Raw genomic sequence first — 24,460 nt, forward strand, 5'->3', positions numbered from 1 at the left:
TGGTCAACAGCGGGTTCGACAGCAGATTGTGTCCCTCGTCGTCCAGCTTGAGAGCCCGAAAGACATACTCCTCCGATGTTTTCTTGCTCTACCAATTCTTCAGTTGTGCCTCCTCCAGTTTTGCAGCCCAAGACCGAGAAGACTGGGTACTCGTCGCTTTCTTGGCCTGTATGATCATTTTCGCTAGCGAGTTATCGCCGAGCTTGGTTGTCAAGGTCGAGGCAATGACCATCTCACTCGCCTCAGGGTTCTTCTTGTACATGTCGGTAACTAAGCCGGCCCAATCTGGAAACGGCTTGGTCTCCAACAGATTGGAGTGGTCGGCCAGGTTGAACCATTTAAAGAGCCTGTCCACTTCGGGTTGTTTGCTCGGCTTCTTGGAGAACTTGTCTAGAAAGCTGACAACTCTATCGAGCCCCCTGTCTTCGGAATTGTCGTCGTCCTCCCGGATTGTGCGCTTTCTCAAACGGCGATGCATTCGGTCATCGCTTGGCTCGGTACTGAGCGAATACTGCGAGGTTTCTGAGCCGAGGACGGTCTTCTTCGGCGAACTCGCACCGGCAAATACCAGCGCGATGACCGCAGCCAAGAATATGACTCGAGCCACCGACCAAGTCGACTTGGTCTTGGAAGCCATGCCTTGAAGCTGAGCAATACTGGCTTCGGCGGCGAATTGTAATATGATGCATTGGATCCACTCAGACGAATTACACCTCCAATATATATAATACTTTCTGACCGATTAGTATCCATTACATCTGTAATTTGAACGAGCCATCTCCGATGACGCGATAATGCGTGCGTTACTAATAGAATTCTACTGTAGACTCCGAGTACATGCCCAACATAAAAACGAATGTTCCAGACGCCCAAGACTTTCCATTTCAATTGCGCGTAAACGTTTTGATGACGAATTATGTAAGTTAGTTGGACCATACGGCATAGTAAGCCTACGCGTAGTAGGTAAGGTACGAATCGGATGCAACAATAAAACAAAAACAAAATTGTTCGCATACATGCACATTCTTTTAAGAATCTTAAAAGTTTTGTTCACAATTGTTGCTACAACCGAACCGGTTTTTTAAGCAAATGCGGCAACTCGGTGCCCGCACGCTCCACAGAAGTCGAACTCCTCCCCCACCATGGCACTGCAACCGGGACACACTCGGTCCGTCTTGTCCACGTTGTTGCGCAGCTCTTCCCTCTCCGCGAACAGCTTTAGCTCCGTGATAGCAGCCGAGAGCGCAATGCGCTGCTCCCAGTCCGGGTCCGTCAGCCTCTTGACGAGCGCCCACTCGTCGTCCTCCAGCCCATCGGGGCGGGGGTACCCCTCTCCAGAGAACAGCTTCTCCAGGATCGTATCGTCATCGTCCAGGGCGTAGGGCGGCTCGTCCCCGAACGCTTCAATGATGCACATGCCAAAGGAGTAAATGTCCGAGGCGAAGCGCGGGTTGTGCGCCGCATCGGCCGCGTCCGGGTCCCCCATGGGCATCAGACACTCGGGCGCCTTCCAGCGCACCGTGTCCGTCTGCGCCTTCTTGCTGAGCCCCACGGACTGGCTGCGGATGTACGAGAAGCCAAAGTCGCAGATCTTGGCCTTGTCATCCGCGCCAATGAGGATGTTGTTGCACTTGAGGTCGCCGTGCACCACCTTCTGCGAGTGGATGTAGTCCAGCCCCACGGCGGCCTCGTAGAACAGCCTCCAGATCTCGCTCTTGTCCTCCATGAAGTGATCGGCAAAGTTCCCGTGGATGGCGTCCTCGCACACGAAGAACGCGGGGGTGCTCACGTGGCACGCGCCGAAGAGTTCGACCACGTGGGGGTTGGCCAGCCGTCGCCAGACCTCCACCTCCTTGAAGAAGGACGTCTTGGCCTGGTCGTCGTCCATAAGCAGCGACTTGATGACGACCTTGGCCCCCTTCCCCCACGTCCCCCTGGTCACCGACCCGTAGGAGCCGCAGTCGAACTGCTCCTTTGTGTCAAAGTCCACGTCGTCACTACTAATGAACCACTCGGGAACCGGCGGCACCTTGGCGCCCGACGTGCGCGTGATCTTGTTGAAGGTGCGCTTCATCATGCCTAATGTAGCCATCGAGTTCTGCTCCTTCTTGTGCGTCATCTCGAACTTGAGCATGGCCAGGCTCTCGACGAGGTTGCTGTCTTTGCTCTGCAGGTCGGCGCTGAGCCGCTGCTGGTTGGCGGCGATGCTCAGCAGCATCTGCTCCTGCTTGCGGCGCTCCTCGTCCCACTCGCGGCGCCACTTGGCCATCTCCTGCATGTGCACGAGGTTCAGCAGCTTGTACAGGTCGTCGATGTCCTCGTTGAACTGCTGGATGGCGTCCACGACCTTGCGGTTGCTGGCCAGGCGCTTGATGAAGCTCTTCTTGGCCTGCTTCTCGAGGAACTTGAGGAACCTGGCGATCGTCTGGCCGTACATGAACAGCACGCGGTTCTGGCGCATGGCCTCCTCGTCCGAGATCTTGGCCAGCTCCTCGCTCACGAACACGAGCCGCTTGTGCACGGCCGAGCACATGTCCTCGTTCTCCTCGAGCTGCTGGCACAGCTCGATGATGTTGCCCAGCACCTCCACGATGAGACCCCCCACGCCCGGCACCACGAAGGACGCGACGAGCGAGCACACGGCTGACATGGCAGGCTATGACTTCGAGTCCAAGAGTGAGCTGGAGGGAGCATTGGATACCGCGCGCGGTATCATGATCGTTTGACGTACATGTGGGAGAAAAGATCAGAATTACATGTAGTTTCCAAAACACGTATGATTTACACAGTTTTCAGATGAAGCTCCTGGAATTGGCACCCTCTGGAACACCTATCTTGCGTTATCGTTCTCATGGCCACGAGAAGGAATCCAACGTGCTGTAGAACCAGGCACCCAAGCCTGCGGGTGCACCCGTACATGTACCGCGTGAGCTTTAAGACTCGAGTTTAGAAGAAAGGGGGAAATGGGTAGAGGTGGAGGAGGATCAGAATCCACAAACAGCGCTCTGAACTAGAGGCAAAGCTTTGGTCTGGGAGGACAGTGTAGACTTCATTTGTGTGCAAACGTGGGGTAGGCAAGAATAATGTAACATGAAAATTGGTGGCAAGTTTTCAAACCCTGGTGTAGCGCCTTTTAACAGTACCTCCAAATTACAACTTTACAGAAATGATCGCATGGGGTGGAACGTGTTTGGTCGATAACATCGGAATCGTGCCCGATATTTTTTAACGTTACGATGATGAAGATCAATGTTGATTGATACCAATAGGTGGAGCTCGCCCACCAAGAGGGGACACAATGCACACACTCCGTGTGCACCTCGACGCCTACATTAATCGACATGTTCAACGTTTGGCTGAAGAGTCACAAGTACGGATTCAGCGTCGCAGTCAACCCGATAGTGGCGAATTATGCCGGAAAACGCGCGATCATAGTTTAGGGACCTTGGTTGCAAGATGGCAGGCGGATGGGTGGGTACGTAGGTGGGTAAGCATTCAGAATGCGAAATGGCTGCACTTTGGTCTAAAGTAGACAGATAGTGAGTGATCGGACTCAGCTACCGGATCCAGTTGCCGGGTCAACAATTGGAAGACGGCAAGTGACAAGGGACCACGATACCGGCATCGGCCACTGCTATCCCTGTAAAAGTAAATCAATAACTTTTCTTTTCACTTAAAATTGACGGGATCTGTGTCCTTTTGACCATTTTGCCGCCCAATTTATGCTGTTTTGTGATATGGATACGAAAACGATGTGTACCCATTGAGTGGGTGAATGCCTGACACAGGTGCAGTGCACTGCAACGCTCGGGGCATACAATAAGGCTCGCTTCGCTCCACGAACTTCCATTCCCTTCCGATTACACACACTATCGACACCTCCTCTCTCACGCCGACGCCGCAATATTTTCCTGTGCAGCTCCCAGCGGCGAGCCGCATTTGCCACAGAACTTGAACCCCGCGGGAACGCTCATGGAGCACTTCGGACAGTCCTGCGTTGCCTGGTGGGCGTCCTTCTCGCGCTCCGCGAATCTCTCGAGCATATCGATGGCAGTGGAGAGTCCGATTCGCTGCTCCCAGTCCGGGTCCGTCATCTTCTGCACCAGCGCCCACTCGTCGTCCTTCAGGCCTTCGGGGCGGGGGTACCCCTCTCCAGAGAACAGCTTCTCCAAAATAGTATCATCGTCGTCCAGAGCGTAGGGCGGCTCGTCCCCGAGCGCTTCAATAATGCACATACCCAAGGAGTAAACATCCGAGGCGAACCGCGGATTGTGCGCCGCATCCATCGCGTCCGGGTCCCCCATGGGCATCAGGCACTCGGGTGCCTTCCAGCGCACCGTGTCCGTCTGCGCCTTGGCGCTGAGCCCCACGGACTGACTTCGGATGTACGAGAAGCCAAAGTCGCAGATCTTGGCCTTGTCATCCGCGCCAATGAGGATGTTGTTGCACTTGAGGTCTCCGTGCACCACCTTCTGGTCGTGGAGGTAAGCCAGGCCGACCGCGGCCTCGTGGAAGAGCCGCCAGATCTCGCTCTTGTCCTTCATGAAGTAGTCGGCAAAGTTGCCGTGAATGGCGTCCTCGCACACGAAGAACGCGGGGGTGCTCACGTGGCACGCGCCGAAGAGCTTGACGATGTGCGGGTTGCTGAGCTTGTGCCAGACCTCGACCTCCTTGAAAAAGGACTTCATGGCCTGGTCGTCGTCCATGAGCAGGCACTTGATGACGACCTTGGCGCCCTTGCCCCAGATGCCGCGGTGCACGGAGCCGTACGAGCCGCAGTCGAAGGCCTCCTTGGAGTCGAACTCGACGTCGTCACTTGAGATGAACCACTCGGGCACGACGGGCACCTTGGCCTTGGACGTGCTCACGACCTTCTTGAAGGCCTTGTGCATGAGCTGCAGCTGCTCCGGGTCGTTCTGCTCCTTCTTGTGCTCGAGCTCGAACTTGATCATGGCCAGCCCCTCCTGCAGCGCCGAGCCCGAGCTCTGGATCTCGGCGTGGATGGTCTGGCCGTTCGAGAGGATCTCGGCCATCTGACGGCGGATGCGCTTCTGGTCCTCCTCCCAGTCCTTCTTCCACTTGGCCATCTCGACCATGTGCGCGATGTTGAGCAGCTTGAAGAGCTCGTCCAGGTCGCTGTGGAAGTCCTGCACGGCCGCGACCACCTTGCGGTTGCTGGCCAGGCGCTTGATGAGGCTCTTCTGCGACTGGCGCTTGAGGAACTTGAGGAAGTCCGAGATGGTGCGGCCGTACATGAACAGCACGCGGTTCTGGCGCAGCGCCGTCTCGTCCGTGATCTTGTACAGCTCCTCGTTCACGAACTTCATGCGCTCGTACACGCGCCGGCAGATCTCCTCGTTCTCCTTCATCTCGTTCACGAAGTCCAGCACGTTGCCCAGCGCCTCCGAGATGGCCTCGCCCAGCTCCGGGATCACGAACTCGGCCACGAGCGAGCACACCTCCATCTCACAGTATCTATCGCCCTGCTGTGCAGGACCTACTTGACTTGAGTGCGTCTGACGGGGCCAAAGCGGAAGTGAGCCAAGTGCAGGAAGATCGCCATACATGTGTACCACGTGCCTCCTCTGATTTGTAGTACCGGATACTGTACCCATTGCCCAGACCAGAAAAACCAATTGTTTCACACGCATCTTGTCAATTCACATATAACGACCATTGAAATGGCAAGCGCTACCGCAGTCCAGGAATCTCTGCGCGGCTGTCATACGTGGCTTAGTGCCTCCACACCGAGACGGCAAGCTGGCCGGGTGATAGGTTTTGGAAGGAGCGAGCTGACAAGAAAGCGTTTACGAGAATGCTGCACCAGCGAAAAAAAGAATATCACTGCAAAACTGGAGGAGGGGAGGCTTCTTAGCGAATAAAATAATATGGTAATAGTCGAGAAGCGTCGGCGCCAAAACTGCAATAGCAAACATGATTTATCATTCGACGCTTTGCTTCACGAGGAGCCAACCAGCAACGCAACAATGAATTGCCACGTACCCGTCCACTTTGGGGTGCTCGGTCTCGACTCAACTTGACCCAATTACCGCCGAACTCTTGCCTAACAACCTCACACGTTCCATTATTACGGAGGCTCGAGCAGCGGTAGCTGCTGGCCGAATACAAATCGTGATTCTCAACTGGATACAGACGTTTAGTGTGGACGCAAACGACGAAAAGGAAGGTGTATAGACACCAGCGAAGCTGCGGTCTACGCGGCTGGTGAGGTGTTGGAAGTGCTGCAGGCACGTAGGTGTAACCCTATGGTGGGGGTACACGGTTACGACACCAGAGTCGTACCCACGACAGATCTTTAGGAGATTCTAGAAGCTTCGTAGGGGCGACCGCCCAGGAGGACACGTAGAGAGAGAGAGAGAGCTCACTTCTCGATTGGTAAAGCCACTGACGAGGCCCCCGGCGGGGGGGGCCGAAACGCGTCTGGCACGCGTTGAGTAGAGAGGTCGCACATGCATGCTCCAAGTACTTTCTACAGGTTATGAGTCCAAACGGCTCAGCGCGATCGACGAGGGGCGCACGATCGAGGGCAAGTTCTGGTGCTGACTCGCAACGACGACGGAGAGCCCGCCCGGATGCGAGGGCGTGGTGTACAAGTCAAGAGTGTCGATGAGAGAGATGGTGCTGGTTGTTCCCGGTGGATCGGCGCGGCGTTGGTCGGGACGCCCGCGAAAGGGGCGACCGAGTGCCGATGCGCGACGGAGGTGATGGTGTGTGCGGTGACGACTGATCGACGGAGGTCGATGGAGGAAGGAGACTCAAGCTCAGGGGGAGCACGAGGTGCTCGCGGCTACGAAGGCCAGGGGGAGCACGTTGGTGTCCATGGTGACGGTGCAGACGAAGGTGCTGAAGGTCAAGGCCGGTGCGAGGGCGAAACGATACCGCGGACGCACGACGGGCAAGTTGGCAACGTAATGGGCGCCAGGGACCGCTGGACGCGCGGCAGTAAGGCCAGCAGCGCCCGGTGGCGGACCCAAGGAGCGGTTGCAGAGCGCGCGCGAGGGCGGCAAGATGACCGCGGACGTGCGTAGGCGGCGGCCGACAACGAAGCGACTCGGCACGCGAGGCGTGCGCGAGCTCAAGATAATGTCAAGGACAAGGGGGCACAAGAAGAAGCACAACGACTCGATGGTCAAGATGCTCGACGGGCAAGGTGAGCGGCTGCTGGAAGACCAGGAACGTGATCCGGTGAAGGACACGAGGCGAGCGCCGTGGACGCAAGCGAACAGAGCGACAAGGACGGCAAGACAAGGAGGGCTACGCGGGATCTGCGTGGTCACGGACTCCTGTTGTCGAGGGGGAGTGTTGGAAGTGCTGCAGGCACGTAGGTGTAACCCTATGGTGGGGGTACACGGTTACGACAGCAGAGTCGTACCCACGACAGATCTTTAGGAGATTCTAGAAGATTCGTAGGGGCGACCGCCCAGGAGGACACGTAGAGAGAGAGAGCTCACTTCTCGATTGGTAAAGCCACTGACGAGGCCCCCGGCGGGGGGGCCGAAACGCGTCTGGCACGCGTTGAGTAGAGAGGTCGCACATGCATGCTCCAAGTACTTTCTACAGGTTATGAGCCCAAACGGCTCGGCGCGATCGACGAGGGGCGCACGATCGAGGGCAAGTTCTGGTGCTGACTCGCAACGACGACGGAGAGCCCGCCCGGATGCGAGGGCGTGGTGTACAAGTCAAGAGTGTCGGTGAGAGAGATGGTGCTGGTTGTTCCCGGTGGATCGGCGCGGCGTTGGTCGGGACGCCCGCGAAAGGGGCAACCGAGTGCCGATGCGCGACGGAGGTGATGGTGTGTGCGGTGACGACTGATCGACGGAGGTCGATGGAGGAAGGAGACTCAAGCTCAGGGGGAGCACGAGGTGCTCGCGGCTACGAAGGCCAGGGGGAGCACGTTGGTGTTCATGGTGACGGTGCAGACGAAGGTGCTGAAGGTCAAGGCCGGTGCGAGGGCGAAACGATACCGCGGACGCACGACGGGCAAGTTGGCAACGTAATGGGCGCCAGGGACCGCTGGACGCGCGGCCGTAAGGCCAGCAGCCCGGTGGCGGACCCAAGGAGCGGTTGCAGAGCGCGCGCGAGGGCGGCAAGATGACCGCGGACGTGCGTAGGCGGCGGCCGACAACGAAGCGACTCGGCACGCGAGGCGTGCGCGAGCTCAAGATAATGCCAAGGACAAGGGGGCACAAGAAGAAGCACAACGACTCGATGGTCAAGATGCTCGACGGGCAAGGCGAGCGGCTGCTGGAAGACCAGGAACGTGATCCGGTGAAGGACACGAGGCGAGCGCCGTGGACGCAAGCGAACAGAGCGACAAGGACGGCAAGACAAGGAGGGCTACGCGGGATCTGCGTGGTCACGGACTCCTGTTGTCGAGGGGGAGTGTTGGAAGTGCTGCAGGCACGTAGGTGTAACCCTATGGTGGGGGTACACGGTTACGACAGCAGCGTCGTACCCACGACAGATCTTTAGGAGATTCTAGAAGATTCGTAGGGGCGACCGCCCAGGAGGACACGGAGAGAGAGAGAGAGCTCACTTCTCGATTGGTAAAGCCACTGACGAGGCCCCCGGCGGGGGGGCCGAAACGCGTCTGGCACGCGTTGAGTAGAGAGGTCGCACATGCATGTTCCAAGTACTTTCTACAGGTTATGAGCCCAAACGGCTCGGCGCGATCGACGAGGGGCGCACGATCGAGGGCAAGTTCTGGTGCTGACTCGCAACGACGACGGAGAGCCCGCCCGGATGCGAGGGCGTGGTGTACAAGTCAAGAGTGTCGGTGAGAGAGATGGTGCTGGTTGTTCCCGGTGGATCGGCGCGGCGTTGGTCGGGACGCCCGCGAAAGGGGCAACCGAGTGCCGATGCGCGACGGAGGTGATGGTGTGTGCGGTGACGACTGATCGACGGAGGTCGATGGAGGAAGGAGACTCAAGCTCAGGGGGAGCACGAGGTGCTCGCGGCTACGAAGGCCAGGGGGAGCACGTTGGTGTTCATGGTGACGGTGCAGACGAAGGTGCTGAAGGTCAAGGCCGGTGCGAGGGCGAAACGATACCGCGGACGCACGACGGGCAAGTTGGCAACGTAATGGGCGCCAGGGACCGCTGGACGCGCGGCCGTAAGGCCAGCAGCCCGGTGGCGGACCCAAGGAGCGGTTGCAGAGCGCGCGCGAGGGCGGCAAGATGACCGCGGACGTGCGTAGGCGGCGGCCGACAACGAAGCGACTCGGCACGCGAGGCGTGCGCGAGCTCAAGATAATGCCAAGGACAAGGGGGCACAAGAAGAAGCACAACGACTCGATGGTCAAGATGCTCGACGGGCAAGGCGAGCGGCTGCTGGAAGACCAGGAACGTGATCCGGTGAAGGACACGAGGCGAGCGCCGTGGACGCAAGCGAACAGAGCGACAAGGACGGCAAGACAAGGAGGGCTACGCGGGATCTGCGTGGTCACGGACTCCTGTTGTCGAGGGGGAGTGTTGGAAGTGCTGCAGGCACGTAGGTGTAACCCTATGGTGGGGGTACACGGTTACGACAGCAGCGTCGTACCCACGACAGATCTTTAGGAGATTCTAGAAGATTCGTAGGGGCGACCGCCCAGGAGGACACGGAGAGAGAGAGAGAGCTCACTTCTCGATTGGTAAAGCCACTGACGAGGCCCCCGGCGGGGGGGCCGAAACGCGTCTGGCACGCGTTGAGTAGAGAGGTCGCACATGCATGCTCCAAGTACTTTCTACAGGTTATGAGCCCAAACGGCTCGGCGCGATCGACGAGGGGCGCACGATCGAGGGCAAGTTCTGGTGCTGACTCGCAACGACGACGGAGAGCCCGCCCGGATGCGAGGGCGTGGTGTACAAGTCAAGAGTGTCGATGAGAGAGATGGTGCTGGTTGTTCCCGGTGGATCGGCGCGGCGTTGGTCGGGACGCCCGCGAAAGGGGCGACCGAGTGCCGATGCGCGACGGAGGTGATGGTGTGTGCGGTGACGACTGATCGACGGAGGTCGATGGAGGAAGGAGACTCAAGCTCAGGGGGAGCACGAGGTGCTCGCGGCTACGAAGGCCAGGGGGAGCACGTTGGTGTTCATGGTGACGGTGCAGACGAAGGTGCTGAAGGTCAAGGCCGGTGCGAGGGCGAAACGATACCGCGGACGCACGACGGGCAAGTTGGCAACGTAATGAGCGCCAGGGACCGCTGGACGCGCGGCAGTAAGGCCAGCAGCGCCCGGTGGCGGACCCAAGGAGCGGTTGCAGAGCGCGCGCGAGGGCGGCAAGATGACCGCGGACGTGCGTAGGCGGCGGCCGACAACGAAGCGACTCGGCACGCGAGGCGTGCGCGAGCTCAAGATAATGCCAAGGACAAGGGGGCACAAGAAGAAGCACAACGACTCGATGGTCAAGATGCTCGACGGGCAAGGCGAGCGGCTGCTGGAAGACCAGGAACGTGATCCGGTGAAGGACACGAGGCGAGCGCCGTGGACGCAAGCGAACAGAGCGACAAGGACGGCAAGACAAGGAGGGCTACGCGGGATCTGCGTGGTCACGGACTCCTGTTGTCGAGGGGGAGTGTTGGAAGTGCTGCAGGCACGTAGGTGTAACCCTATGGTGGGGGTACACGGTTACGACAGCAGCGTCGTACCCACGACAGATCTTTAGGAGATTCTAGAAGATTCGTAGGGGCGACCGCCCAGGAGGACACGGAGAGAGAGAGAGAGCTCACTTCTCGATTGGTAAAGCCACTGACGAGGCCCCCGGCGGGGGGGCCGAAACGCGTCTGGCACGCGTTGAGTAGAGAGGTCGCACATGCATGCTCCAAGTACTTTCTACAGGTTATGAGCCCAAACGGCTCGGCGCGATCGACGAGGGGCGCACGATCGAGGGCAAGTTCTGGTGCTGACTCGCAACGACGACGGAGAGCCCGCCCGGATGCGAGGGCGTGGTGTACAAGTCAAGAGTGTCGATGAGAGAGATGGTGCTGGTTGTTCCCGGTGGATCGGCGCGGCGTTGGTCGGGACGCCCGCGAAAGGGGCGACCGAGTGCCGATGCGCGACGGAGGTGATGGTGTGTGCGGTGACGACTGATCGACGGAGGTCGATGGAGGAAGGAGACTCAAGCTCAGGGGGAGCACGAGGTGCTCGCGGCTACGAAGGCCAGGGGGAGCACGTTGGTGTTCATGGTGACGGTGCAGACGAAGGTGCTGAAGGTCAAGGCCGGTGCGAGGGCGAAACGATACCGCGGACGCACGACGGGCAAGTTGGCAACGTAATGAGCGCCAGGGACCGCTGGACGCGCGGCAGTAAGGCCAGCAGCGCCCAGTGGCGGACCCAAGGAGCGGTTGCAGAGCGCGCGCGAGGGCGGCAAGATGACCGCGGACGTGCGTAGGCGGCGGCCGACAACGAAGCGACTCGGCACGCGAGGCGTGCGCGAGCTCAAGATAATGCCAAGGACAAGGGGGCACAAGAAGAAGCACAACGACTCGATGGTCAAGATGCTCGACGGGCAAGGCGAGCGGCTGCTGGAAGACCAGGAACGTGATCCGGTGAAGGACACGAGGCGAGCGCCGTGGACGCAAGCGAACAGAGCGACAAGGACGGCAAGACAAGGAGGGCTACGCGGGATCTGCGTGGTCACGGACTCCTGTTGTCGAGGGGGAGTGTTGGAAGTGCTGCAGGCACGTAGGTGTAACCCTATGGTGGGGGTACACGGTTACGACAGCAGCGTCGTACCCACGACAGATCTTTAGGAGATTCTAGAAGATTCGTAGGGGCGACCGCCCAGGAGGACACGGAGAGAGAGAGAGAGCTCACTTCTCGATTGGTAAAGCCACTGACGAGGCCCCCGGCGGGGGGGCCGAAACGCGTCTGGCACGCGTTGAGTAGAGAGGTCGCACATGCATGCTCCAAGTACTTTCTACAGGTTATGAGCCCAAACGGCTCGGCGCGATCGACGAGGGGCGCACGATCGAGGGCAAGTTCTGGTGCTGACTCGCAACGACGACGGAGAGCCCGCCCGGATGCGAGGGCGTGGTGTACAAGTCAAGAGTGTCGGTGAGAGAGATGGTGCTGGTCGTTCCCGGTGGATCGGCGCGGCGTTGGTCGGGACGCCCGCGAAAGGGGCGACCGAGTGCCGATGCGCGACGGAGGTGATGGTGTGTGCGGTGACGACTGATCGACGGAGGTCGATGGAGGAAGGAGACTCAAGCTCAGGGGGAGCACGAGGTGCTCGCGGCTACGAAGGCCAGGGGGAGCACGTTGGTGTTCATGGTGACGGTGCAGACGAAGGTGCTGAAGGTCAAGGCCGGTGCGAGGGCGAAACGATACCGCGGACGCACGACGGGCAAGTTGGCAACGTAATGAGCGCCAGGGACCGCTGGACGCGCGGCAGTAAGGCCAGCAGCGCCCAGTGGCGGACCCAAGGAGCGGTTGCAGAGCGCGCGCGAGGGCGGCAAGATGACCGCGGACGTGCGTAGGCGGCGGCCGACAACGAAGCGACTCGGCACGCGAGGCGTGCGCGAGCTCAAGATAATGCCAAGGACAAGGGGGCACAAGAAGAAGCACAACGACTCGATGGTCAAGATGCTCGACGGGCAAGGCGAGCGGCTGCTGGAAGACCAGGAACGTGATCCGGTGAAGGACACGAGGCGAGCGCCGTGGACGCAAGCGAACAGAGCGACAAGGACGGCAAGACAAGGAGGGCTACGCGGGATCTGCGTGGTCACGGACTCCTGTTGTCGAGGGGGAGTGTTGGAAGTGCTGCAGGCACGTAGGTGTAACCCTATGGTGGGGGTACACGGTTACGACAGCAGCGTCGTACCCACGACAGATCTTTAGGAGATTCTAGAAGATTCGTAGGGGCGACCGCCCAGGAGGACACGGAGAGAGAGAGAGAGAGCTCACTTCTCGATTGGTAAAGCCACTGACGAGGCCCCCGGCGGGGGGGCCGAAACGCGTCTGGCACGCGTTGAGTAGAGAGGTCGCACATGCATGCTCCAAGTACTTTCTACAGGTTATGAGCCCAAACGGCTCGGCGCGATCGACGAGGGGCGCACGATCGAGGGCAAGTTCTGGTGCTGACTCGCAACGACGACGGAGAGCCCGCCCGGATGCGAGGGCGTGGTGTACAAGTCAAGAGTGTCGATGAGAGAGATGGTGCTGGTTGTTCCCGGTGGATCGGCGCGGCGTTGGTCGGGACGCCCGCGAAAGGGGCGACCGAGTGCCGATGCGCGACGGAGGTGATGGTGTGTGCGGTGACGACTGATCGACGGAGGTCGATGGAGGAAGGAGACTCAAGCTCAGGGGGAGCACGAGGTGCTCGCGGCTACGAAGGCCAGGGGGAGCACGTTGGTGTTCATGGTGACGGTGCAGACGAAGGTGCTGAAGGTCAAGGCCGGTGCGAGGGCGAAACGATACCGCGGACGCACGACGGGCAAGTTGGCAACGTAATGAGCGCCAGGGACCGCTGGACGCGCGGCAGTAAGGCCAGCAGCGCCCGGTGGCGGACCCAAGGAGCGGTTGCAGAGCGCGCGCGAGGGCGGCAAGATGACCGCGGACGTGCGTAGGCGGCGGCCGACAACGAAGCGACTCGGCACGCGAGGCGTGCGCGAGCTCAAGATAATGCCAAGGACAAGGGGGCACAAGAAGAAGCACAACGACTCGATGGTCAAGATGCTCGACGGGCAAGGCGAGCGGCTGCTGGAAGACCAGGAACGTGATCCGGTGAAGGACACGAGGCGAGCGCCGTGGACGCAAGCGAACAGAGCGACAAGGAGGGCAAGACAAGGAGGGCTACGCGGGATCTGCGTGGTCACGGACTCCTGTTGTCGAGGGGGAGTGTTGGAAGTGCTGCAGGCACGTAGGTGTAACCCTATGGTTGGGGTACACGGTTACGACAGCAGCGTCGTACCCACGACAGATCTTTAGGAGATTCTAGAAGCTTCGTAGGGGCGACCGCCCAGGAGAACACGTAGAGAGAGAGAGAGCTCACTTCTCGATTGGTAAAGCCACTGACGAGGCCCCGGGCGGGGGGGGCCGAAACGCGTCTGGCACGCGTTCAATAGAGAGGTCGTACATGCATGCTCCAAGTACTTCCTACATGAGGTGGTCGCGGCATCTAGAAACTACTTGACTTGTTCCCGTAGTAAACCCACACTCTGGTCAGCGAGCAGATAAACCAATTTTAGCAGTTGGAAACAAATTACTTTAAGTACGTGGTTTATCATCGCTCAGCCACTTTTCTAATTTCCAGCTGACCGACATTGGCAGTAAGCTTAGTAGTGGCATCTTCCTTCGCCTCCACCAACATTTCAAAGATCTTGTGGTGAGTAGAGGTGGGCTTGGACGTCATGATTAGGTAAGAGGTCGCCATAGCTATGGAGGGCGACTACCAGGATGCCATGATCAGTAGACGTTCTGTAGTTGGATGGCCTGTCACGTGACGAAGGGCCACGAACAGGCAGCGCCAGACGATCGCGCGCTGGTGATCGACTTGACAGACGAGTAGTGTGGTGGACATCGACCAGATGGGGTCGTGGTGTACGGCAGGAGGCGTGTACGGCAGGAGGCGTGTGGTGAAGAGGGCAAGCCAGTGGACTAGTGCTACCGGCTGAAGGCGGTCGTTTAGCAAGCAGTGGGAGGTTGAAGTTGGCGATGGTGACGACAGAAGATCGCAGTGCGTGGGCGACACGCCGGGACAAGGGCGAAGAAGTATACGAGCGAGGAGAGGCGAGATCAAGGACAGGAACGTGAGGCTGTGAGGCCACGAGCATGGAGAAGGAGTCGAAGAGGGAGAGGTCCAGTAGGTAGGCAGGCACCCGTGCGTAGGAGTAGATACAGCGGGGATAGAATTGAGTAGGAGGATACCGAGCGGTGGTCGGCCGATTCGACCCTCAGTTGCGGTTTTTCACAGGATTGTGGAGAGTCAAGACTAATATACACGAGTTGCGCCGAACGCACGGGTTTCCGGTCTTTGGAGCAGCGACGAAGAGCGTCGGCCAAAGCGACGGCAATAGCAAAGGTATGGCAGTGGTAGGCCAGTGCACAGATGAGGGCAGTGTTCGAGTAGGGCGGCAGGACTGTGGAGAGAGACCACGGGGGCTGTGGTGTTGGAGCACCTCGGCTGAGTGGCGCGGAGCTCGCATGTGCCAGTGTGCGAAGGGCTCTTGCTGCCTACCGGGCTTTACGAGCTGGAAACAGCTAGTGGGGCTACCCGACCACTAGTGCTTATAACGTTTCCTCCTAGCCATCCCTATCCTAGCCATGCGTGCAGGCCAGTAACGTCTGGTCGACACTGAACGGCCTCGCACTGGAAGAGACCCTGCTTACCGAGACGCTCCCTAGGTGCTTAGGTGAGCAGCTTGTGTTAACGATCTCCCTCCGACGCGGTGCAAGAAGAAGGGCACTCGGAGTGGAGATAACGACATGGTGGTCATACAGGGGCCTTCCGGGTAGTGTCCATGAGTGGCGCTGGCGGCTTGGCTTCAGTGGGCTAAGCCCGTGGCGGAAAGAGAGGAAACGGAAACGATAAGGAGACGAGAAGTATACGATGGGCTAACGATCTTTGTATTACGGTAACAGAGTACTAGCGATGGAATGACGACCGAGGGAATGATGGCACGTGACGAACGAGCTCAACGCCGAACTGCGTCGGCGGAGCGAGCGGCGACGGAGGCGGCGAAGCAACAGCGGCTCCCCCAGCAACCGACGTCGGTGAGGACTTTGGAAACGGAAGACGGCGCCACGGTGACGTTGAGTACGGAGGAGATACGCCGTCCGACGGGCAACACGCCCGTGGCAGCAGGCGGCGCTGGACAACGCGACCTTGGCGGAGGTCAAGGCGGCGACCCTCCAGCTGGACAAGGCGACGGTTCGAGCGGCGGTGGCAGCGGTCGCGAGAACACGAGTACGGCTGGTCAGCCGATCAACACGAATACGAACGCGGACACGACGATGGAGGAGAGGACGGTGGACTTGACGGGAAGTGGCGGTGCTGGCGGTGCTGGCGGTGCCGGAGCGGAACACCCACCACCACCTCCACCTCAACCACGTCCAGCAGCGGCGGCGGCATCGAGTGGGCATGGTACGTCGCGTGAGAGTGCTCCTCAGCGGCCGATCATCGTCCGCGAGAAAGCCAAAGCGCTGAAGTTGAAGAAGTTCAAGGGCTTGGACGACTCCATACCCGTGACGATGTGGCTCAAGACGGTGCGCGCGGAGGTCAGGCACCAGGCTGTGTCGATGGGCGTCGCGTGGCAAGAGAAGCAGCTCTACCACGAGGTCGCTTCGCACCTCGAAGGCGAGGCGCAGCGCTGGTTCGCTACGGTGATGGAGTCCGTGCCGGAAGACGAGGAGAATATCAGCACCCTGGCCGGAATGCTGCGCGCCAAGTACATGACGCAACGCACCGGACCAGAGGTGGTTGACCTACTCAACGCGAGACGACAGATGAGAGGAGAGCGGTTGATCGAGTACGCGCAGTCGCTGCGCGAGATCGGCGAGCGCGGCGACGTCGGAGAAGGTTGGCTGGTGAATGCCTTCTTGAAGGGGATGAGCAGCCCCGAGGGCGCGACCCATGTGCGAGGCCACAGGCTTCAGACGCTGGATGAAGCAGTGAGCCTGGCGGTGCCCCACATCGGCGAGTATGGCGAGGGGTACGGCGTCGGGTTGGAGACGGCGATGGAGCGCTGGGATGAGCGCGAGACGTCGAGCGGACGCGGGCCCGTGCAGGGGGCCGCGAAGAGAGCCGGCGGCCAGGAACAGTCTGGGCTGGCAGGGAACTACGGGAGTGTGGTGACTGGCTACGGGCCCATGTGGGGCACGGCGGCGAAGCCGCCTAGGTACGACACAGAGGGCAGGCAGGTGAGCTCTGGAGGAGCCAGTGCGACCGAGTGGTGGAAGGCGATACCGCCTGGGTTCCAGCTGGTGCCCGCGGGAGCGGTGGGTACACCAGTGGGTACACCAGTGGGTACACGTGGCAGTTTGGGAGACGGTTCGAAATTTCGAACGGCCAGCAGTGACCAGTACGGGACGAGGGGAAAACGGCCAGCAACGGCTGTGGACCAGAACACAAAGCGAGCAGCCAAGACGCTCAAGGTGGAGGGCAAGTACGGCGGCGATGGAGCGAGTGGCGGGCAGTCCAACCCTGCGCTTGCGGCGCGTGAGGGCAGGATGATGAACCAACAGCGCTATCTGCAACGGCAAGCGCAGCCACGGCGCGAGTTCACGCCTCGGCCGGGCACGGAGTGCTACTACTGCGGACGTACTGGGCACTTTGCGCGGCACTGCGAGGTGAAGGCAGCGGATCTCAACGCCAGCGGCGTGAACACGGCCGCTGACGCGATGGAGAACACTACGGAGGAGTCGGGAAAAGGCCCGCGAGCGTAAGGGCCCCGGCCTTACTGCTCGCAGGCACAGGACCGGGTAAGACGGCGAGGAAGCCGTTGGTGGAACGGCAAGGACGGCGGCGAGATGGCGGTCGAGACGAAGGCCGTGGTCGAGGACGCGGACGACCCCGAGGACAGCGAGGAACGAGGGCGCTTCGAGTCTGGGGATGGCGCGGCGGAGAATGGCGCGCGGGAGGGCGGCGGAGAGACCGACGGTACGAGCGGAACTGGGGATGGCGCGAGAAGCGCTGGACTCAGCGAAGAACGGAATGAGCGGCTTAAGACCGGGGATGACGCCGAACGGCAAGTGGCGGTGGCCTCCCAGCCTAACGCCAAGGACAGCAACACCGGAGCGTCGACGAAAAAGCGCGTGCAGTTCGCGGACAACGCGGAGGGCGTCGACGAAAAGCCGTCGGCGAAGGACGCGAAGAGCACCACGGAGGCGACAGACAGCTGCGCCGCGGTGGCGGACCACGGTGGTGGGGCTGTGAACGCGATGGTGGTCCAGCGCGCGGAAGGGAAGCGCGTGGTGATCGACTACGGCAAGTTGAGGACGACGGACGGCGGTTGGATCGACGGCAGGCCGGACGAGGAAGAACTACGGAAGAAGGTGGACGCGCAGCTGGCAGCAGCGCTGGCGGCGTTCGAGCAGTCAGTAGATCGGTCAACGCGGGTGGCTATGAGTACGAAGGGCTTGAAGGACCCCGCGGACGAGATGAGTGCGGGAGGCACGAGCAGGGGAGGCACCAACAGCGCGACGGACGACACGCTGAAGGCGGAGCTGCGCGTGCGTGACAAGGAACAAGGGCTAGTATTGCTGGTGAAGGCCCGGCAGCAAGCGCATGACGAGGCGACGAAGCAGGAGATGGAGCGGCAGCTCCACAAGCGACGAAAGCGGCTCGATCACACCTAGGCGCGTCGAGAGCGGCGTGCTGAGCGTGAACGGATGGCGGCTGAGCTGGCGAAGAGCGGCGCTACGGCGGCAGCGGTGTCGACGCCCGCGCAAGGTCCCAGGGAAGGACAAGTACGGCTGGCAGACGGTGTGGCTGCAGGGTCGGATGTGGTCATGCCCCAGCCGAGCGACGAGTTTCGAGAAGCGTTGAGCTGGAGTGCCCGTGCAGCTCAGGCGCTGCAGGAACTCCGAGCCCGAGAGAAGGTGCTGAAAGATGGCTACGCTGACCTTGCGGAGTCGAGTCGACGAGAGGATCTGGCTGCTGGCAATGCGGTCGGCGAGGACGCGATGCGCGAGGAAGTGGCGAAGCGGCTGGTGGTGGCGGCCGCGGGGCTCGACGCCATTGGCGAGAAGGACTGAACGGCCGAGAACAGCACAATGCTGCAGCGGTCCAGGACGAGACGACGTTACGAGAAGCATGTGCGCAAGGCAAGGGCGAAAGAGCGGCGTGAGTTGCGGGCAGCGCTGGCGAAGCTGACGCAGCCAACGCTCGCGTACAAGGCAGTCGAGGAGGTGTACCGGCGACTGGGGGCCGACACCGAGCGAATGCTGAGTCGACAGGAGGCGGAGACAATTGGGTTCGCGTTGCCCAGCGCGACAAAGGTGCTGCGACGACGACCGAGGCGACAAGAAGATGATACACGGCAGTACGTGTACCACAGCGGCAGTGTGTACGCGTGCTCCCGCGTGGAGCAGGAGGACGACAAGACGCGACCGATGCGCGTAGGGAAGCTGCGTGCAGTGCAGGCACCGACGGTAGACTCGTTACCAACGGCGGTGGTGAAGGTTCACGGCGAGCGACGGAGAATCAAGCTCGACAACGGCGCACAGTACAGTGTGGCCGGCGAAGCATGGCGGCAGTACGGCGAGAAGCAGCACGGGCTACCTCCGATGGACTATGTTGAGGGCTTTACGGGCGCAGTGTCACGCGCCCTGGGCGTGTGGAGATTCACGTTTTGCACGCAGTACGAGCAGGCCATGACGGTCGATGCGCTAATCGTCGAGGGCGCGACGGAGGAGTTCCTGTTGGGTGAGAACTGGATGCTGGAGAAGGGCGTCAAGATCGACTTCGTCTCGTGCGAGATGAAGTGGTACGAGGGCGACACGAAGAAGATCGTGCCGTTTCAGTGCTCGGGCGGCGACGGACGGCCAGGGAGAGCGGCGAGAGTACGGCTGGCGAAGGCAGCGAGAGTGAGGACGTGGACGTGTCGTAATGTGGAGTTGGGAGTGGCAGCGCCCGAGGGCACAGTGGGGATATTCGTACCCGCCCAACGCGTAGAGCCACACCTGTTCCTAGCTCCTACATTGTCGACAGTGCGCGGAGACAAGGTGGTCGTGCCAGTGTTTAACATCGAGGGCAGATCCGTGAAGCTGCCGAGTCGCGAGGCGTTGGGTACGTGGGTGCCGACGGCAGACGACGTGGAGATACTTGAGATGACAGGCTAGTACGGGCATGACCGAATCAAGCAGTGGCTCGACGACCTGTGCCAGATCAAGACACCGTTAAGCAACGAGGACGAGTTGGACATTGGAGACATGGACGAGCACGACAGGGAACTTCTATTACAACTCTTACGGAACTACCCTGAACTGTTAGAGCCGAGAGGGGGATGCCCACCGATGACGATGTTGGGCGTGACCCATGAGATCCACACAGGGAGCGAGGCGCCAATTAAAGTGAGGCCACGGCGGCACTCACACTCAGAGCAGACGATTGTTGATGAACATGTGGAGAAGATGTTGACGGACGGGGTCATCGAGGAAGGGAATGGCGCGTGGGGCTTTCCAGTCGTGCTGGTTAGAAAGAAGGACGGCACAGTGAGATTTTGTATCGACTACAGGCTCCTCAATGCAATTACGAAGCGCGACGTCTACCCCTTATGTCATCGATGATACTCTGGACAACTTGCACGGTGCCAGACGTTTCACCAGCCTGGATCTGCATGCCGGGTACTGGCACGTGCCGGTAGCAGAGGAGGACCGAGACAAGACTGGCTTCATCACGAGGAAAGGACTCTTCAGATTTGTGCGGATGCCCTTCGGGTTGGTGAATGCGCCGGGGACATTTCAGAGGATGATGGACGCAGTGTTACGGGGACTAACATGGCAAAGCTGTTTGGTCTATTTAGATGATGTTATTGTCTTCTCTAAAGGAGATGTGGCACAGCACGTCTTGCACTTGGCGTCCGTGCTGGAAAGGTTGTCGAGCGCGGGTCTGTCGCTGAAGGCAAACAAGTGTGCCTTTGCGTCGACACGTCTGAACTACCTAGGACATGAACTTGACGGTGCCGGAGTGAGGCCGATGGCGAGTTTAGTGGACAGCGTCGTACGGTTTCCAACACCGACAGATGCTGCTGCTGTGAAGAGATTTGTACACATGGCGGGCTACTATCGGCGCTTCGTGCCGGATTTCGCGAGTAAGGCAGCGCCTATGACACTATTGCTACGGAAGGGGGTTGTGTGGTGATGGGCAGAGCCACAGCATGAAGCATTTGAGCGGCTGAAGATGGAGTTGACGCAGAGGCCTCTGTCGGCCTACCCGGACTTTTCGAAGCCCTTCCGGTTGGTCACGGACGCGTCGAAGGTAGGCCTCGGGGCCGCACTGACCCAAGACCAGGGGCAGGGCGAGCAACCGATCACCTACGCTTCTAAGATTAATTCGGAGACGGTGGCAGCGTACACGATCACAGAATTAGAATGTGCAGCGGTGGTTTGGGCAGTCAAATTGTTTAGACCTTACCTGTACGGACGCAAGTTTGAGCTCGTGACGGATCACGCGGCGCTCAAGTGGTTGATGACGTCGATGGAGTGGACCGGGCGGCTGCACCGCTGGGCTCTACAACTTCAAGAATACGACTTTGAGATTATCTACAGGCCGGGCTCGAGCAACGTCGTGGCTGACGCGTTGTCGAGGGCGCCGGTAGGAGCAGTGGTAGGAGCATCGGAGCAACGAGCAGCTGACTGATCGTGTCATTCGTGACGAGCAGGCGAAGGATCGCACGGTGAAGAACCTCAGGCGGAAGGGCAAGTACCGTGACAGGGCTATTGTGGTCGAGGACGAAGTCGTCCACATTGTCCAAAGCGATGGCAGTAAGAGAGTGTTGCTACCTACGGCGCTGTGGACGGCAGAGTTGAGAGAAGGTCATGACTCGATCTACTCGTGCCATTTGCGCACGCCTCAGACGTACGAGCGTGTGGCAAGGAACTACTGGTGGTCAGATATGCGGGCCTACGTAAGGAGATCGGTGCAGTCGTGCAGAGACTGCGGGTCGAGGAAGACGAAACCGAAGGAGGTGATTCCCCCGCTGAGAAGTCAGGGCGTGGGGAATGCAGGTGATCGCTGGGCGCTCGACGTGGCGGGGCCGTTGCCCGTCACACAGGAGGGCAATCGGTATGTAGTGGCGGCGATAGACTACGCTACGAGGTACGCGGTGGTGGCGGCTGTGCCCACGCACACGGCGCCGGACATCGCGAAGTTCATTGCGAACAAGTTGGTGTTTGTGTACGGCCCCATGCGTGAGGTCGTCATGGACGGTGCGCCGGAGTTGAACGGCAAGGTGTTGGACGCGCTGGTGAAGGCTCTACAGGCTAAGCAGATCACGCCTGTACCCTACAGACCGGCCTTGCTGGGGCTGGTGGAACGCTTCCATCGGTCCTGGAAGGACATGGTGGCGATGTATGTGGCAGAGGCTCAGGATGATTGGGATCAGTGGCTGCACTGTGCAGCGTACGCGTACAACGGGGCGATACACTCAAGCTGCGCGCGCCGAGCGAGCTGCTTCGCAGCAGCGGCGTCACACAGACCGGGCCGTTTGCGGAGTACTACCGCAAGCTGGTCGACAACATGGCAAGGGCCACGGAAGCAGCGCACGCAGCGTTGGCGAAGGACCAACTGCGTCGCGAGAGGTACTGCAATCGACGTGTACGACAGGATACGACGTTCGAGGTTGGAGACTTGGTGTGGGTGCTCAAGCCTCCACGAGGCAAGGGCATCACGAAGTTGGCCCATCAGTGGGTGGGCCCGGCGAGGATCGTGCAGTCGGCAGGGTTCGACAACTGGGAGGTCGTGCGCGACGACACGGACGAGCATTCGATCGTCCACTGCAGCTTCTTGGTGCCGAGCCGCTGTCCGAGCGACTCCTTGGGTGTGATCGCGGAGAAGATTATCACAGAGCTGGAGCTGGAGGACGACGACGCAGAGCTGCGGAGGAGCGACGGCGACGACGACGAGGAGCCAGTCGCAGTGCAGCCCGGTGACGGACAGGACGAGGGACAACACGATGGCAGAAGTGCTGTCGCTACAGCGCACGCGGGCGCTACAGTCGACGGAAGAGTAGTGACTGAAGGCCGAGAAGAAGGCCAAATGACGTCGCAAGCGGAGGAGAGGAGTTTCGCACGGCGAAGTACGAAGGAGACGACTGGTGGCGGAGAATCCACGACGGGCGGAGCAGGAGAGCCCGTGCCGACCAGTGCAAATCTGGCCGGACAAGACGCGGAACGATGCAGTGGGTGCTGTGACCAGTGGAGAAGCGCGTGCTCCAGCGGTCCGTGCACCCCGTAGTCGCGAAACGGCGAGGACGACGCCGGGAATAGCAACAGCGGCCGCACAGGACGCTGAAGATGTGAGGACGAGCTTGGTGGCGCAGCCAAAGCTGCCAGTAGGGAATCGAGGACGGAAGCGCAAGGTGGAAGCAGATGTCGAAGCCAAGGCCAGTGAAGAGACGAAGCGGTGACGACGACGAGAAGCCGACGCTCGTGAAGCTCGAGCAGCACGACGGCGGGCTGCGCGTAACGAGTCAGAAGCCACAGAAGCGAAGGCGGCTGGTGCAGACAGAGCTACTGGGGTTCATGCTGGTGAAGAAGCCGATGGTGACAAGAGAGGCGCTGCGCGACGAAGTGGCGAAGGGCAAGACGAGCACGTGCGCGTCGGAGAAGCTGTCGACGGTGACGAAGACGCAGAGGGTCGCGACGAACAAGGTGCGGTGGTGGATATGCTGCGCGGACGAGGACGAGCACGATGGCAGCCGCCAATGCCGGAGCTCCTGCAAGTGGAGACCGCTGGCTACATTGTTGAACGAGCACGCCGGCGAGTGAGCAACCGCGCAGGCCGCTACGTGCGTGAGCACCAAGTGGAGTACAGCACTGGGCCAGAACGACCAGAGGGACGGCGATGGCTCACGGAAGCAGCGTTCGAGCAGCTCGAAGATGCTGCCAAGGTCGAGGACGACCTTGGAACCGGTGATGGCGTGTAGTAGGATGGCCTGTCACGTGACGAAGGGCCACGAACAGGCAGCGCCAGACGATCGCGCGCTGGTGATCGACTTGACAGACGAGTAGTGTGGTGGACATCGACCAGATGGGGTCGTGGTGTACGGCAGGAGGCGTGTACGGCAGGAGGCGTGTGGTGAAGAGGGCAAGCCAGTGGACTAGTGCTACCGGCTGAAGGCGGTCGTTTAGCAAGCAGTGGGAGGTTGAAGTTGGCGATGGCGACGACAGAAGATCGCAGTGCGTGGGCGACACGCCGGGACAAGGGCGAAGAAGTATACGAGCGAGGAGAGGCGAGATCAAGGACAGGAACGTGAGGCTGTGAGGCCACGAGCATGGAGAAGGAGTCGAAGAGGGAGAGGTCCAGTAGGTAGGCAGGCACCCGTGCGTAGGAGTAGATACAGCGGGGATAGAATTGAGTAGGAGGATACCGAGCGGTGGTCGGCCGATTCGACCCTCAGTTGCGGTTTTTCACAGGATTGTGGAGAGTCAAGACTAATATACACGAGTTGCGCCGAACGCACGGGTTTCCGGTCTTTGGAGCAGCGACGAAGAGCGTCGGCCAAAGCGACGGCAATAGCAAAGGTATGGCAGTGGTAGGCCAGTGCACAGATGAGGGCAGTGTTCGAGTAGGGCGGCAGGACTGTGGAGAGAGACCACGGGGGCTGTGGTGTTGGAGCACCTCGGCTGAGTGGCGCGGAGCTCGCATGTGCCAGTGTGCGAAGGGCTCTTGCTGCCTGCTGTATATAACCGGGCTTTACGAGCTGGAAACAGCTAGTGGGGCTACCCGACCACTAGTGCTTATAACGTTTCCTCCTAGCCATCCCTATCCTAGCCATGCGTGCAGGCCAGTAACGTCT

General features: G+C 60.2%; 6 protein-coding genes across 6 annotated transcripts; 3 read left to right on the forward strand and 3 right to left on the reverse strand.

The window, feature by feature from the left end:
* Positions 1–88: 88 nt before the first annotated feature.
* On the reverse strand, positions 89–637 carry PHYSODRAFT_288756 (hypothetical protein; the record flags this gene model as incomplete). The annotated part of the gene is made up of 1 exon (XM_009537763.1): positions 89–637. The coding sequence occupies one exon, from the start codon at positions 635–637 to the stop codon at positions 89–91; it is 549 nt and encodes a 182-aa protein (XP_009536058.1).
* Positions 638–1,006: 369 nt separating this feature from the next.
* On the reverse strand, positions 1,007–2,650 carry PHYSODRAFT_549964 (hypothetical protein; the record flags this gene model as incomplete). Its single annotated transcript, XM_009537764.1, has 1 exon — positions 1,007–2,650. One exon carries the CDS (start codon positions 2,648–2,650, stop codon positions 1,082–1,084), a length of 1,569 nt encoding a protein of 522 aa, XP_009536059.1. The 3' UTR covers positions 1,007–1,081.
* A 1,237-nt stretch (positions 2,651–3,887) lies between these two features.
* Positions 3,888–5,465, reverse strand: PHYSODRAFT_526653 (hypothetical protein; the record flags this gene model as incomplete). The annotated part of the gene is made up of 2 exons (XM_009537765.1): positions 3,888–5,369; positions 5,436–5,465. The coding sequence occupies 2 exons, from the start codon at positions 5,463–5,465 to the stop codon at positions 3,888–3,890; spliced, it is 1,512 nt and encodes a 503-aa protein (XP_009536060.1).
* A 10,773-nt stretch (positions 5,466–16,238) lies between these two features.
* PHYSODRAFT_526948 (hypothetical protein) lies at positions 16,239–16,646 on the forward strand (the record flags this gene model as incomplete). The annotated part of the gene is made up of 1 exon (XM_009537766.1): positions 16,239–16,646. A coding segment is annotated over one exon (408 nt), but the record flags the coding sequence as incomplete, so codon positions are not given.
* An 84-nt stretch (positions 16,647–16,730) lies between these two features.
* PHYSODRAFT_461662 (hypothetical protein) lies at positions 16,731–16,886 on the forward strand (the record flags this gene model as incomplete). The annotated part of the gene is made up of 1 exon (XM_009537767.1): positions 16,731–16,886. A coding segment is annotated over one exon (156 nt), but the record flags the coding sequence as incomplete, so codon positions are not given.
* Positions 16,887–17,276: 390 nt separating this feature from the next.
* On the forward strand, positions 17,277–23,632 carry PHYSODRAFT_288758 (hypothetical protein). The gene is made up of 2 exons (XM_009537768.1): positions 17,277–18,203; positions 23,153–23,632. Exons 1-2 carry the CDS (start codon positions 17,880–17,882, stop codon positions 23,585–23,587), a joined length of 759 nt encoding a protein of 252 aa, XP_009536063.1. The 5' UTR covers positions 17,277–17,879; the 3' UTR covers positions 23,588–23,632.
* The last annotated feature ends 828 nt before the right edge of the window (positions 23,633–24,460 follow it).

The sequence above is a fragment of the Phytophthora sojae genome (assembly GCF_000149755.1).
Source record: "Phytophthora sojae unplaced genomic scaffold PHYSOscaffold_11, whole genome shotgun sequence".
Lineage (NCBI taxonomy): Eukaryota > Oomycota > Peronosporomycetes > Peronosporales > Peronosporaceae > Phytophthora > Phytophthora sojae.

What these genes read in the sequence shown, in the direction of transcription:
- PHYSODRAFT_288758 (XM_009537768.1), top strand. Translation starts at nt 17,880, where the DNA reads ATGGTGGTCCAGCGCGCGGAAGGGAAGCGCGTGGTGATCGACTACGGC. An exon ending in AACAAGGGCTAGTATTGCTG is followed by an intron (nt 18,204 to 23,152) that starts GTGAAGGCCCGG and finishes ACAGAAGCGAAG; the next exon opens with GCGGCTGGTGCAGACAGAGC.